Here is a 17,006-nt window from a genome sequence, read left to right on the forward strand (position 1 = left end):
AAGGCTGGAGAAAGTGAAGAGAAAATAGACAGAAGAATTCCCTGGAGTCTTATGGTCCTGTCGAATGACCCCAAAAAGATCCACTGGATTTTCACCATTTACACTGGCTTATGGGATAGAGGCAGTCATACCCACCGAGGTACATCTCAAGACTACCAAGACTCGTGCTGTCAAATCTGGGAAAAACGACAGCATAATGGCTTTGGATAAAGAGTTGCTATAAGAACAAAGAGAAACAGCCTTACAGCAGTTGGTCCGATACCAGCAGGCAATCAAGCTGAGCTATGATCGTAAAGTCAGAGAACGGTCATTCAAACCAGGGGAATATGTCTTGAAGAAAACCCGAGCAGCCACAATGGAACCAAACTGTGGGAAGCTCGGAGCAAACTGGGAAGGTCCATACATAGTGGACAGGCCAGCGTCTCGTGGGTCTTACTACCTAAGGAACCTCGATGGTACTCAAGATTCAAAACCATGGAAGCCATGGAATTCGTTCCACTTGAAGAAGTTTTACCATTAGGAGTAGTTTCAAATCCTGCTGTGCTGCACTCTTTTTCCTTTATGATGGTTTTATCCCACAGGGTTTTCCACGCAAATATTTTAACGAGGCAGCTATTGTCAAGCAGTAGGTATTTATCTTATTATTTCTATTCAGAAATTTAATTCAACATTATTTTGGTATTCCACACTTTATCAAAATTGTCCGTGTTTAATTTTAAGCTGCTGCAGAGGTTCAAATCCGCAGTCAGTCCTAAATGAAAAACAATACAGTTCAAGTCTACTGTCAGCAACGTCTCTGACACCTCGCAGATAGGGTGAATGCACAGTTCGTGCATTTTTACCCTATTCCAATTGTATCCCCATTATATGGGATATCAACAAATGTGGAGAACATTTTCACTTGTCCAGGCATGTGAAAATGTACACATCTCAATTCTGCGTGCATCTTGAATAGTAGGATTGGCTCCCTGCGCGAATTCAAGATAGCAAAAAAACTCAACTTTTCATTACATGCGTGAGAAAAATGCAGCAGGGAAGTGCACCCTTGCGCGAGCATTGAGCAGCATGACACCATAACATACTGGGGGCAAGTTATATGTCACCTCAACCATTTGGGGGCGAGATATATGACACTCCAGCGCAATCATTACATTCTTGGGGGAGAGTTGCGTAACACTCCGAACAACGCGCTTGGGGGAGAGTTATGCAACACTCCAGAAAAATGCAAATTCAATAGAATTGGGGAACCCGAACTTCTTAACCCATAACATGTTATGGATTAAGAGGGGGCGACGTTTGTACCCCTAATATTCTACACCAAAAATGGGCTAACTTAGGTCTAATATGCTCCTCATATTAGCCAAATATAGACAAATTGGTCCCTAAAAGCACTCTATGTGCAAGCCCATGTGCAACAAATTAAATAGCTAGACCTCACAAGCGCTACACATAGAAGCCCATGTGCAAAGATCTAAGTCAAGGCAAAGAGGGCCCACATCATCAATGCCACATCAGCAAAATGACCAACCAGTGGTAGTCACGTTAGCACTGGAAATGCCACGTCAGCATAGTGAACACCCAGTGTCTGCCACGTCAGCACATGTTGCCACATCATCAACAATGACTAACCAGTGGCTGCCACATCAGCGGATGGTCCAGTCAGCAATAATTTTCTTTACAAAATATTCCGTTACCATCGGCATATTCCTGACGTCGTTAGTACTTCATCGAATCAGATCGCTTGGAGATAACGCCGTTAGAATTACCGTCGGCAACGTCAGCATGAAGACACCTTCTGTCGGATATTTGTTTCAACACTGGTCGTCGAATCCGTCACCGGTCATCTTCTCCAGCGACAACATCTGCAGGCCGGCGTCCAAGTTCGATCCAGTGCTTCGCGGTGTTTTATTGTTATACGGCTTCAGATATTTCCACCCCACTCTGTTTGCGTTGAAGGATGATTACACCCAGCTGAGCCGAGTCAGCCAGTTGAGCCGAGCCGCTAGCCGAGTCAAGCCGAGCCGAGGCGTGGGGATTTTTCAGCCCAAGTATGACTTGCCTGCGGATGTTTACACCCCGTCTTCTTACACCCACTTCTCTTACACCTTAGGTTATCTACACCCCATTGTTTGGGCTTTGCCTTTTGTACCCATTTGCTTGGGCTTGACTAATGATGCTTAATCCTTGGTTAATCCCATAACTCTACAGGAAGTTTCTGGAAAGTTTTGTTGACCAATGGAATATCCTGGAATATTCCAGGAGGCATGAAAGGGCTAGTTATACAATTTATGCCAGGAGGCATGCAAGGCCAGTTATACAATTTATGCCAGGAGGCATGCAGGGTTATGTTTACCTCGAAATTAGAGTAAAACTTAAATTGGCAGAATATATATATATATATATATAGATGGGTTGACAACCCTTGAAGGCGCAATCTTCCCCACTAAAATAATATGTGAAAAACCTAAACTAACTTAAGCATCGGAGGGTTTTTTGCAGGTACCCCCAACACTATTCACTTGGAGAAAAAAGCAGTGGATCGATCATCAATAAATCACCATTAAATTTGTGTTTGAGGTAGAAGAATATTTTACCATCCAAACAGAACCATCAAAGAAATCCCAAAAAAGAATGCAAGAATCACAATCGCTTCCATGTTCAGTAAAAAACAATGATGTAAGAATAATTATTATAAGGTCTGTCTGCACTCTTACTAATCCTTATATCTCTCTTATTGATGGTTACAGAAATTTTGAGATTCTTTTCAGTGAGTGTAGGGACCTGCTCTTGATCTCCTTAAATAACTCTTCCATCAAGAGTCACAACAGACATGAGAACCAATTCCAAAAGACACATACTTTCATAGAAAAAGACACAACCTTAGATGTAGAGACATGTCTGTTAGAAACAACCGTTTCATGATGATTTGGCACATGGGCCATATCACTGTTTTTCTAACACACATAACATGGAGTTTGGAATCCGACAGTGACACTACACGTTGCCATTTGAGTCTCCTCCCAAATTTGTGGGAAGATTCTCAAATATTCGATGAATCACCATGTTGATTGATTAACTAATAATTTAGTAGGTTTCTGTCATTTATTTTTCGTATTATTGAATAACATTAGTGTGATCAATAATTCACCGCCCAGGTGTCTTTGAGAAGGTCACTTTTTTCTCTATAAATACATCAATAAGCTTCAATACCATTCATTCTTAAAACAAACCTACTGATTATATACTTCTCTCTGTTTCTCAGAATACCATAACCTTCCTACCACACACACTAGTAGCTATATCAAAATGGCAACTTGTGTCGTTTCTGCAAACGAGTCTGCGTACGTTTATACTTCTTTTGAATTTCCATACATAATTCCAATTTTTTGTTGTTATTGATTTGATTTATCGCGCTTTACTTTTTGTTCATTTGTAGCTTACTTACATATACATAATATCTAGTACAGTACGTACTTATACTATTTAATTTTTACGTGTAATACTAATTTGCTAATGGTGGCTAATTTCATCAGAATCAACGGCATGGTTGGCATGGTAGCTAACGTTAAGGTTCCAACCGAAGTTCCACATAATGTAGCTGAGATCGTACTAGTTCGACATGGAGAGACCACATGGAACAATGCAGGAAGAATTCAAGGAAGCTTAGAGTCCGAGCTTAATGAGGCTGGATGGCAGCAAGCCGATGCAGTTTTTTTTTTTGCTCGGCAAAGAAGTAACGATGTATTAAAAAAATGAAAGAATACAAAAAACCTAACTATCCATGGAGGCTAGAGAAAGAAAATGAAACCCTTACAAATTGAAAAAAGAGAAAACAGAAGAATCCAGAAAAAGGTACAGCCTAAAACCTAGAAAAAGGACTACAGCCTAAAACCAAAAGCTAACTCAATGTGGGTTTAAAAAGAATTGTTCCCAACCCAAAATTACATTAGATTTGATAGTTCCCTTGAAGCAATCGAGGCTTTTTGACCAATTAAAAGCATCAATTTCGATGTCACGAATAACTTCATGGAGTTTGAAAGTTTTACCATTAACAGCTATATCGTCGAGAGCTTTCCAGAGACCCCAAGTAATTTCCGCCGGAAGACGTTTCCAGAGTTGATTTCCTTGGGCAGAGAGAGGATAACTTTTCCACCCCACAACAGTCTCTCTAATAGTATTGGGCATAACATAAATACCTCCCTTGGTAGTGATGAAGTAGTTCCAAACACGAGAAGATAATTGGCATTGTAACAACAGATGGTCTTCAGTTTCTTCGACACTTCCACAAAGGAAACACCGGTTAGGGAAGTCAAGGGAAGTATGTCTATGAAGAAGATTAGTCAAAGTTGGCAACCTATTCAAACAAAATTGCCAGAGAAAAAAATCCTGTCCTATGAGGCCAAGCTCTAGACCAGACCTTAGAACTCGGAAAGGGAATGACAGGGGTATTACCTTGTGATTATTTTAAATAAGCCGCCTTTACCGAGAAGATACCATTCTTATCGCCAAGCCAAATAAGTTGGTCCTCCTGATTTGGATATATCACAATAGACTCGAGCAAAGGAATAAGGATAGAGAGTTCAACAATCTCACTATCATAAAGTCTTCTTCTATGGCACAGAACCAAGTCCCAATTTAAACCAGCACCTCCAGAAATGTAAGTCTGAGGCATAGACTTGTTTTTGGTACTAGAAAGGTTGAAGAGGCCATGACAGAGGGAAGATAAGGGACCTTGAACGCACCATTTGTCTTCCCATAGCCTTATTTTGTCTCCTTTTCCTATCTTGAATTGACAATTATTAAAAAAATCTTCCGCAGTTGAATAAATGTTTTTCCAAAGACTGAAGCCATGTTTTTCCTTAGGCTTCATATTCTCCACCCTAAGTCAGCAAAACCATACTTATCCGCTACCACCCTTGACCATAGATCTTTAGATTCACGGCCTAATCTCCACCACCATTTTTGAAGAAGAGATCTGTGTAAATGCTTTAAGCTTCTAATACCAAGACCTCCAACCTTGAGAGGCTTACTCACATTTCTCCAACCTACCCAATGATGCTTTCTTGTTTCAGAAGATTCATCCCATAAAAAATTTCTAATTACTTTTTCAATAGATTTTATCACCTTAGAGGGAGCCATGAATGGAGAATAAATAGGAATACTTTGGAGGACACTCTTGATAAGAGTAAGCTTACCAGCTTTAGTAAAAGTTTTTCGCTTCCAAGAGGCAAGTCTGGCCTTACAAAGCTCAATGATTCTATCCCATTTAGCAGTAGAGTTGGTTTTATCCCCCAAAGGCATGCCAAGGTACTGAGTTGGAAAACTATCGCAAAAACATCCCAATATTTCAGCCAACCCCTCAATATCCTGAACATCACCAACACCAAATAGACTGCACTTAGAAAAGTTCGTCTTAAGACCAGAAATACATTAAAACCACAGAAGAATACATTTAAGATTTCTAACTTGCTCAATATTATCATCCAGAAACACTAAAGTGTCGTCAACGAATCGGAGATGGCCGACTTTGAAAGCATTAACAGAAGAAGAACAAAAAAACCCCAAGCATACCCTCCATTTCAGCTTTAACAGACATCATAGTTAGAACCTCAGAGACGAGAAGAAAAAGAAATGGAGATAAAGGGTCGCCTTGGCGTAAACCTTTCTTGGAAGTAAACTTACCAAATGTTGATCCATTGATAAGCATAGAAAATGGGACCTTAGAAATACAACGATAGATCCATTTCTGCCAAATACTACCAAAACCCATTTTTTGAAGAATCTCCATTAAAAAAGATCATTTAACGTTATCAAAAGCCTTTTCTAAATCGATTTTGCAAACAATCCCAGGGATATCATTTTTAAGTCTAGAATCAAGATATTCGTTGGCAACTAAAATACTGTCTAAAATCTGTCTACCTTTCACAAAAGCTAGAGACGAGTTTAGGAAGCATTTCCTTTAAACGCTCAGCTAGAATCTTGGATATAGCTGAAACATGCATGTTCGCACCCTACATAACCTACATCAATTCCTAAACTAATTAATACAGCGGAAACATGCATGTTCGCACCCTTTTTTTTTCTAACTGACATATGCGACTATGTCGTTATTGATGTTGTTGTTACAGATCGCTGCTAGGTTAGGAAAACAGTTGAAACCTGCTGCTGTATACTCCTCCGACCTCAAACGTGCTAAAAACACTGCCGAAATGATAGCCAAGACGTGCCATATCTCGGAGGTGATAGAAGTACCAGATTTGAAGGAGAGGCATGTAGGAAGCTTACAAGGCTACTACTGGAGTGAGATTCAAGAGAAAGAACCCGAGGCTTACCTTGCTTTCCTCTCTTCCGATAAGGACCTTGAAATCCCTGTAAGTAATTATATACCTAGTTAAAATTTCACCCAAGTACCACACACAGTATGACATGATTTTGCACCTGACGTTTTCATATATATGTAGGGTGGAGGAGAGAGCTTTAATCAGCTTTGTGAGAGATCTGTTTCAGCTCTCGAAGAAATTGCATCCAAACACAAAGGTATATACATTATATATATGAATCTTAATATATACTATGAATCACACACATGGTAGTGAGATCACTCTATGTGCAGACGCACTGGCCTTAAATAAAAGAAGCCGCATAATTTTGTAGCCATTATTTAATTGTTATTGACTCCAGTATTTTCTTGTACGTACGTACCCACAGGTGAACGAGTCATCGTAGTGACACACAGTGGTATTTTAAGAGCCATTTACATGGCGGTTACTGGTGAATCCAGTGCAGGAAAAATATTGAACGCTTCGATAAATGTTGTCCATCTCACTGAGAAGAAATGGGTATTCAAGACATGGAGTTATGTTAGCCACATTTCTCCAACGTGGATTCAATGGGGATGCCTTTCAACACTAAATCTACCCATTTATATAATTATCTACGCGAGTACTTTAGAAGATTGAACAGCGAAAGAAATTATGAAAAGAGATTGTGAAGATCAGATCAGGATCAATCATCGAGTCGTTCAGTATAACGATCCAAAATTGATCCTGAACATCGCTGTTTATTTGGACATTTGTGACACGTATGTTTGTCTGAATAAATTAGATAGCAACCTACTATTGTGTACCACAAGTTACCCAAGAATGTACATTTTTGTGGGTCGGTTAAATTTGCATATGTACTTTCTACTTATTTAAAAAGTTTTTGCTTGCACAACCTTTTATATACATCATTTTTTTATATATATAAATCTCCTAAAATTTCATTCATGATAATATAGAGATTATCAACGATCGAAATACAATCAAAAGGTACTAATAAAAAGTAATTCGTGAAGAGAAATAACAAATTACCAACAAAAATACCAAGCAACCCGAAGATTGAAAGAATGGTTTTGGAATTCACCAATGGTGATTAGAAAGGGAGTTTACCCTACTCATTTACTATTTGCTGATGATGTTTTCATTTTTTGCAATGGAGCTAAAAGGAGCTTGGAGAATCTATTTCAATTACTGAGAGATTATCAGCAAAGCTCAGGATAATGCATCAATAGATCAAAAAGTAAGTGTTTTGTTGATGGCACTCTTACTTCCAGAAAGAATCAAATTGCTAGTATTGTACAAATGGAAATTACTGACTTTCCTGACAAGTACTTGAGAGTAGTTTTAATGCCTGGGAGAGTTAAAACTGCAAATGTTTGGTCCATAGTAAACATGTTTCAGAATAGTTTAGCTGCCTGGATGGGAAAGTTACTTTCTTTTCAAGATAGACTGGTACTGATAAAAACTGTCTTAAGTAGCTATCCAATATATATGTGGAGAAAATATCGTTTGGTACTTTTTTAGGTGGTCCGAAGTCTGTTTGGTCCTTTCAGAAATCACCTTTTCCATTTGGTCCATAATTATTTAAATATATTAAATGGACCAAAGTACCCTTCTGTGTTAGTTTCTACTTAGTTTTTGTAGCATTTCATTATGTCTGATGAACTCCGAAGTTCATTCTTTCAAATGAACACCTAATAAAACCAAACTAAACCACATATGAAAACAGAGTTCATTCTGGAAAATGAACACAACACAAAACTTCATTAATATGACGAAAAAACAGAGTCCATTCTTTCAAATGAACACCTGATAAAACCTAAAAAACTTTGTTTACTTTTTTTTATAGCAGCTCATTCTGTCTGATGAACTCTAAAATTTATTCTTTCAAATGAACACCTAACAAAACCAAACTAAATCACATATAAAAAGCAGAGTTCATTCTGGAAAATGAACACAACACAAAACTTAAGTATTATGACAAAAAAACAGAGTACATTCTTTCAAATGAACATCTGATAAAACTTATTTGAAAACAAAGTTAATTCTTCAAATGAACACTTGATAGAACATATAAGAAAACAGAATTCATTCGAAAAAATGAACACCTATCAAAACTAACTAATTCAAACCTAGAATTGAGTTCATTTTTTCAGATGAACACCTAATAATTCAAGATCTAAAAACATAGTTCATTCTTTACAACAACACACAAAAAAATCCATAAAAAACCAGAGTTCATTCTAATCAATTAACTTCATCGTCTTCATCATCTTCAACAGCAGCAGCAGCAGCAACGAAGAAAAATGCATAAATTTTCGTCGTCTTCATCATATTCATCGCTTCATCATCATCTTCAACCACAACAACAAAATCATCGTCTTCAAAAAAAAAACAAAAACAAAATCATCTTCATCGTCTTTGGCATCAGCAACATCATCTTCATCATATTTATCGTCTCCATCATCTTCAATGGCTGCAGCAAACAACAAAAACGAAAAAAAAGAGGCAAAAACTTCATCATCATCTTCTTCATCGTTTTTATCATCATCATCATCAACAACAACAATAGTAGAGAAAAAGAACCTAAAAATGTCATCGTTCATCATCATCTTCATCTTCTTCATCATCAGCAGAGAAAAAATGGAGAGAAGAAAAAAAACTAGATCTAAAACTAAAGAAGAGAGAGAAAGTGAATCTGAAAATAAGATATTTTCCGTATATATATTGACCCAAAAAGGTATTTATGCCATCGCACAATGACAATTACCTCATCCATGACGTCACCCTAGGACCAAACCATAATTTGCAGGACCAAACTGTAAAATATTTTTTGAAAATGGACCAAACAGATAGTTGACTCAGTCAACTGGATCAAACTCTCTCTAATACATTATTTCTAGGACCTGTTTATTTCCTGTTATATAATATGTTTGTTTATAGATGGCCTTGCTCTGTAATCAAAGAATGTGAAAGAATTATGAAAAATTTCTTATGGTCTGGAGATGGAGAAGTGAGGAAAAGTACTACTTTATCTTGGAAAAAAGTATGTAATCCATTTCAATAAGGAGGTTTGGGAATAATAAGATTAGGTGTCATTAACAAGGCATTACTTATGAAGATGATGTGGAAGATATTGCAATCTAAAGAAGACTGGGCAGCTTTCTTTGCAGCTAAGTACAAGGATAAGAATGGACAATGGATATATAAATGGGATTTTTCTTCTGTGCGGCCAGGTTTAAGATGGGCATGGAAATCCTTGAAAGATGATATAAGATGGTGTATAGGAAATTGCTATGAAATTTCAGTTTGCTTTGATTGTTGGGTTGGAGAAGTTTCATTAATTGAAACTTTTGGATTAACTGAATTTATAAAAACTCACATCGATATGAAGGTTCAAGGGTTAATTTATCAAGGGGAGTGGCATCTTCTCCACCTCTTTAATGGAATCTTCTGTACCTCTGATTTGGAGTCAAGTTACATTCAGAAGATGAATATAAGAGACCGTACATTTTTCTAGGGTTGCTAATGAAGCTTCTGGGATCGTGGCGTGTGAAGAGTTTTGTAAGGATAGTTCGGGCCGAGTAATAAAATTTCTAATGAGTTGATCCCAGTTACCGAGTCGACTACGATTTTTGTTCTCCTTGGATCACAATTTGTTTTCCTTTTAACAAAAATAGAAAATAAGGTAACATTCGATTATGGGTCTATCTCATCTTTTTAGACCAAATTTTGATTAGAAAAGGTGCAACATCATAAACAGTAATAATCTTACCAATATTATGATGCGTGTACAACAAATCCATGTTGTAATTATAACGAAGATAAACAACAACAAGAGAAAGATTTTCAAAACCCCGATTTATGATCCACTAAAAGATTTTGAGGAGGAACTTCCTCTGGGATTAGTTAGACATGGACCATAAAATCTTCACCAAAAATTCAATTGTTCATATATAAGGGTGTGCAAATTTCTCTAAGTTTCTCTCTCATCTCTAGCTCCTTCTCAAAAGTTAAAACGACCCTCACCATCATTAAAGCTTAATGCTCATATCTAGTCCATTTTGGGCTAGATCTGAGTAGGTTAATCATTTCTTTCATTTTTCTTATTTTCTTAGATAGCTAGTAGTTTAGGTTAGGTTGGTTGAAGTTTTTGTTTCAATCTCCATTGTTTTTAGGATATTTTTATGGTGTTCGTGTGAGTGTTTTTTCCTTTTTGTTTATGCCTTCTCCTGTATGGAGATTCTCTATGCGTTCTCATGACGTTTCTTTGTGATTTCAATGGAGATTTTAGGTGGAAGTTCAAGTGTGTGGTGATCAAGATTCAAGAATTTAGGCATATTACTTTCATACTTTTATGAGAAGATCTTTTTTTTAAGAAGAAAAAAACCCTATCAAAATGGTTGGATTATAATCTCAAAACCATTCTTTCAATCTTCGGATTGCTTGGTACTCTTGTTGGTAGTTTGTTATTTCTCTTCACGAATTACTCTTTATTAGTACTTTTTAATTGTATTTCGATCTTTGATCTTGATGTTCTTCAAGTCCATGTAATCACCATTTTACGATGAATGAAATTTATCAAAAATAAATAAATAATTAAAAGAAAAAGAAAAATGTTCAAGCAAAAACTTTTTATAAAAGTACATGAGCAAATTTAACCAACCCAAAAAAATATACATTCTTGGATAACTCGTGGTACACAATAATAGGTTGCTATCTAATTTATTCAAACAAACATACGTGTGACAAATGTCCAAATAATCAGCGCTGTTCAGGATCAATTTTGGATGGTTATACTCAACGACTCCATGATTGATCCTGATCTGATCTTCACAATCTCTTTTCATAATTTCTCCCGCTGTTCAATCTTCTAAAGTACTCGCGTAGATAATTATATAAATGGGTAGATTTAGTGTTGAAAGGCATCCCCATTGAATCCACGTTGGAGAAATCCGACTTTATTAAGGTGGCTAACATCACTCCATGTCTTGAATACCCATTTCTTCTCAGTGAGATGGACTACATTTATCGAAGCGTTCAATATTTTTCCTGCACTGGCTTCACCAGTAACCGCCATGTAAATGGCTCTTAAAATACCACCGTGTGTCACTACGATGACTCGTTCACCTGTGGGTACGTACGTACAAGAAAATACTGGAGTCAAAAACAATTAAATAATGGCTACAAAATTATGCGGTTCTTTTATTTAAGGCCAGTGCGTCTGCAGATAGAGTGATCTCACTACCATGCACATAGGCTAGTTATTTAAGATTCATACATATATTATATATATAGTATATACCTTTGTGTTTGGATGCAATTTCTTCGAGAGCAGAAACTGATCTCTCACAAAGCTGATTAAAGCTCTCTCCTCCACCCTACATGCGAAAACATTAGATGAAAAATTATGTCATACTGTGGTACTTAGTGAAATTGTACGTAACTAGCCTAGGTATATCATTATTTTTTTTTACTTACAGGGATTTCAAGGTCCTTATCAGAAGAGAAGAAAGCAAGGTAAGCCTCAGGCTCTTTCTCTTGAATCTCACTCCAGTAGTAGCCTTGTAAGCTTCCTACATGCCTCTCCTCCAAATCTGGTACTTCTATCACCTCCGGGATATGGCACGTCTTGGCTATCATTTCGGCAGTGTTTTTAGCACGTTTGAGGTCGGAGTTGTATACAGCAGCAGGTTTCAACTCTTTTCCTAACCTAGCAGCGATCTGTAACAACATCAACAACGACATCGTTGCACATGGCAGGTTAAAAAAAGAGAGGGCGCAAACATGCATGTTTCTGCTGTATTCATTACTTTAGGAATTAATTAATTAATGAATTGATATAGGTTATGGAGGGATATTAACTGCATCGGCTTGCTGCCATCCAGCCTCATTAAGCTCGGACTCTAAGCTTCCTTGAATTCTTCCTGCATTGTTCCATGTGGTCTCTCCATGTCGAACTAGGACGATCTCAGCTACATTATGTGTAACTTCGGTTGGAACCTCAACGTTAGCTACCATGCCAACCATGCCGTTGATTCTGATATTTTTATACAAATAACAGATAAATGAGCCATATATCCCATTAACAAATTAGTTCTTCACGGAAAAATTAAAATAAACCATGGGTGCATTCATCGTTTGTGAAAGTACGTACTGGTTATTATCAACATGTACTGATCAAGAAAAAAACGAATAAAACAAAAAAAACAAAATTACAAAAATAAATATTTGGAATTATGTATGGAAATTCAAAAGAAAAGAACTGTATAAACGTACGCAGACTCATTTGATGAAACAACACAAGTTGCCATTTTGATTTAGCTACTAGTGTGTGTGGTAGGAAGGTTATGGTATTCGAAGAAAGAGAGAGAAGTATATAATCAGTAGGTTTGTTTTAAGAATGAATGGTATTGAAGCTTAGTGATGTATTTATAGAGAAAAAAAGACGTTCTGAAAGACACCTGGGGCTGAATTATTGATGACAATAACGTTATATTCAATGATACGAAAAAATAAATGAGAGAAAACCTACCAAATTATTAGTTAATCAATCAAAATAGTGATTCATCGAATATTTGAGAATCTGCCCACAAATTTGGAGGAAACTCAAATGGCAACATGTAGTGTCAGTGTCGGATTCCAAACCCCATGTTATGTGGATGTATGTACACCTTTCATCATTCACCACGTGTACAGAAAGAGATACGTGGAAGGCATGCAAAACATGATAGCAAGCATCTCATCAGAAGATGTCACCGGTCAGCAGATCTGACGGTCAGGGACAGAGGATCACAGAGGTATGATGGCTCAGAGGAGCACCAGATAATACCCCTTGGGTGTTATCACACCCAATCCCGAGGAAGATCCCAGATCAACGGCCGAGAGGAAGTTTGGCTGACACAGATGTGACAAGACAAAGAGACACTTGTCTGACACGAGCAGACACCCATCTACCCGCATTAAATACCAAAGAGATATACACGTGTCAATCGGCTCGTGGAAGAGGCGAGGATAATCCTTCGTAATCAAGCTCAGGACGCAGCATATGCCGAAGACCTCTGCGTAATAGGCACAAAGCACAAGAAGATAAGATTATAATGGCGCCTCAGAAATGGGACCCACGCTCCAACCCTATAAATACCCCTCTCCACTAAGAGAAAAAGGGGGCGACCAATTGAGAGCAATTATAGGAGAATATATGAGAGAGAAATAGGAAGAGTAAGTAATCCCCCTACTTCCGCAGACCTATGTATACTCTAAAGTCATTCAACTATCTTTGTAACCATTCGATACATAGTGAAACACCATCCCCGTGGATGTAGGCCTTAGTGCCGAACCACGTAAATATGTCTTATTTACATTTCAGCACCTTACATTCAGCGTTAAACTTCATATGCTTTACATTTATACTTGATTCTTGGTTTATTCCTTTATACGAACATTATTTATGATAATATTCGACTAGACAATGACAAGCCCGAAGGCTTCGAGTCGATGAATCGATATAATCATCCCCTTTACGCATACGTACAATTCTAGAATTAGGATGTATGCGAATATTGTTTGTGAACACGTGGATGGCTTCGTGATTTATGTGTTCACAATCTGGCGCTAGAAACAGGGACTTTGTCCCGGTAAAAGATTTATCTTATCCTGTGATTTCACCTTAAACGCGCATTATGGTTGTGCCCTATTCTGGGTTCAGCGTGCTTTCAAAACCTTTTTTATTCTGGGTTCAGCGTGCTTTCAAAACCTTTTTTATTCTGGGTTCATGGTCTTCATTTTCACAAACACCATTTCAAAGCAGACAAATCCACGGCTATCTATCACAGATTTGCACGTGAGGCTTTTCTTTTAAAACTAAGACTTAATAATCCAGATTCATGAGTTCTCGCGACGGATCTGCCTTTTCAAGAGTTTTCTTTTTCAAAAGTAGTCTGAAAACAAGGTCCATGATTGTTTATTAGAGGATTTGTATTGCAAAAACTAGAGATGGAGTCTTTATTTTCTTTTATTAAGGCCCTTGGGCAGCTCATTTCCTTCTATTCCAAATTTGCGGATACGAATGGCACTAACCCGATCCTCGTGGATATCTTTGGTTCTCTTTATTTATTCCCCTATGCAGAAAAAGATTAAAAATGGAAAAGATACTAGAGGCAGGAAAAACCAAAGCCTCATCAAAGGAGACACCGAGGATTACCCCGGTCATGAACCCAAGCAGAAAGGAGACAAAGCTAAAACAGCTACTCAGAGGCAGGATGCTGCGGAAATCACCTCACCTATGAACACTAACTCCATTGCAGCCGCGGCTCTCAAAGCAGCAGCCACAAAGAACAACGCAACTGTTGCGGCCCTCCAGGCTACAGAAGCTAACAAGACTTTGGTTTCAAACCAAATCCATCAACAAAAGAAGGGGTGGCAGAATCTATGACACATCAGCCCGCACATCCACCAGTCTTCGGAATGCCGTCAACCAACGGTCAGAATCAAACCATACCAGTGGTTTTAGTACCGCGGGTGGAAGCTCAACCGGGGGACCAACAATTGAAGCTGATCCTGCCACCCTTAATACACACAGTAGACGAAGGGGGAACTATGGCCGTAGGGGTACAAGCCGGAACTCCCAATCAGGGATCAAACCAGTCCCACCGACTGATGGTAGAGCTCGAAGAATTGAAAAAGAGCCAGCAGGTCTACGCAGATGCCGTAGCTCTTCTGGGGAGAACCAAGACTTGAAAGATAGGATTGCCCAAAGCACGAAGACTAGCCAACAACTGGACGAAGCAAATTCTAAAGCACCAGAGCCTAATCGAGACCGAAGAATCATCCTAGCAAACGCCGCAGGGGAAGCAGTGCATCCGATCCGGAATATGCCGCCGAAGACTTAGACTATTATGACAGTGAAGTTCGAAGAAAGAAACGCTCAACTGAGCATGAGAACGTGGGATATTACCGCGCAATGGAGGAGCTGCGTGATGAGATGATGGCTGAGATCAGGCAGTTAAAAGCCAGACAAGGCGGAGGAAGGCTTGAAGAGGTGATGAAAGAAGCTAACTCCACGCCCCTAACTCATCGCCTGGCAAATACCCCCATTCCGTTAAAGTGCCCTGTCCCAACTTTTGAATGCTATGACGGATCCAGTGATCCCGCGGCACATATCCGGTATTATAATCGTATCTTAGCCCGATGGAGTCAAAACGACGCCGTCCTCTGTAGATATTTCCCATCAAGTCTGAAGGGATCGGCTTTGTCTTGGTTTGACAACCTGCCACCTGATTCCATCAACTCCTACGATCAACTCGCAGAGAAATTCTTGAGAACCTACATGTACAACAAAGCTGTCAACACCGGAATGGATAAACTTTTTTCTCTGGCAATTGGTTACAAGGAGAACACGAGGGAATACACCAACAGATGGCACAAGATCTGCCAAGCCATAGGGAGTGTGGATCCCGTAGTAAGTATCAACTGCTACAAGTGGGGATTAGACCGAATGAGTCCACTATTTGTTGAGATCCACGGAAGCGTACCTAAGACAGAAGGAGATCTTCGAATAATTATTGAGAAGTAGCTCGTCTTGAAGAAATCCAGCGTGAGAACCCGAGGGCACAAACGCAGAGGTCTCACCGTACCAATTCCGCAGAACAAACCAGCGGGGCCAAAAGAAATAGCTCAGTGGAACGCCTCACGAAGATAGGAAGGAACGAAGAGATGAACGACGAAAAGACGATCGAAAATTCGAAGATCAGGTTTACACGAAGCTCAATGCTAGCTACGCTCGGATCTTGCGAGAGATCAAAGGAAGGGAAAATTTGGAGTGGCCGTGGTCTAAGGGAAAACAGCCCCCAAGAACCGAGAAGTCTAAAGATTACTGTGAGTATCATTGCTTCAATGGACACCAGACCGAAATGCAAAAACCTCAAAATAATGATCCAAAAATTGATTGATGCTGGCGAACTCAAGCAATACATACGAAAGGAGGTCACCGAGGACAGATCCAAACGAACCAAGCAAGTCCAACTTCCAGAGGGAAACCGCACAATCAACACCATCTCGTGTTCCGAAGCCGCAGGGCCCTCACTTACAGCGCAGATAGGAAAGAGGCTACGAAAGCAATTCGAAGACCACTGCGAATTATATAAGATTGATGGCGTAGAGGTGGACGAGCACGAAGAGAGTGGATGGACGCACCTATCATCTTCGATACTGAAGATATCGAAGAAGATATGGAAGACCATAACGATCCCTTGGTCCTCACACTACCAGTGGCCGGATGTAACCTCAAAAAGATCCTCATCGACGGGGGAAGCTCAGTGAACGTTCTATTCTACGACGCCTTCAAACGGATGAAGCTCCATGATGAACAGCTAATGACCTCTTATTACACCATCTACGGGTTCAACGGAGCGCCCACAAAGCCATTGGGAGACATCGTGTTGCAGGTGAACGCCGGGCCCATGAAAGTAGAAACACGATTCAGCGTGGTGACGCCCCATCCCCCTATAACGCCATTATTGGACGAAAGTGGGTACATAAACTCAAGGGAGTGGCAGCAACTTACTACCAATATCTCAGGTTCCCTACACCCGAGGGAGTGATGGAAATCAAGGGAGATCGGGTCTCTGCAAAAGAGTGCCAGCCACTCAGGATCGTATCAACAACGAACAGGAAGAGCACGAAAAA

At 39.1% G+C, this 17,006-nt stretch overlaps 1 protein-coding gene and 1 pseudogene across 1 annotated transcript; one reads left to right on the plus strand and one right to left on the minus strand.

The window, feature by feature from the left end:
• The first annotated feature begins 3,217 nt into the window (after window positions 1-3,217).
• Window positions 3,218-7,243, plus strand: LOC113321500 (annotated as a pseudogene).
• Window positions 7,244-10,939: 3,696 nt separating this feature from the next.
• On the minus strand, window positions 10,940-12,713 carry LOC113320138 (metal-independent phosphoserine phosphatase-like). The gene is made up of 5 exons (XM_026568076.1): window positions 12,600-12,713; window positions 12,186-12,360; window positions 11,802-12,044; window positions 11,626-11,701; window positions 10,940-11,450 (listed from the first exon to the last, which is right to left on the minus strand). Exons 1-5 carry the CDS (start codon window positions 12,632-12,634, stop codon window positions 11,233-11,235), a joined length of 747 nt encoding a protein of 248 aa, XP_026423861.1. The 5' UTR covers window positions 12,635-12,713; the 3' UTR covers window positions 10,940-11,232.
• Window positions 12,714-17,006: the final 4,293 nt, after the last annotated feature.

This window comes from Papaver somniferum, chromosome 11, assembly GCF_003573695.1.
Source record: "Papaver somniferum cultivar HN1 chromosome 11, ASM357369v1, whole genome shotgun sequence".
Lineage (NCBI taxonomy): Eukaryota > Viridiplantae > Streptophyta > Magnoliopsida > Ranunculales > Papaveraceae > Papaver > Papaver somniferum.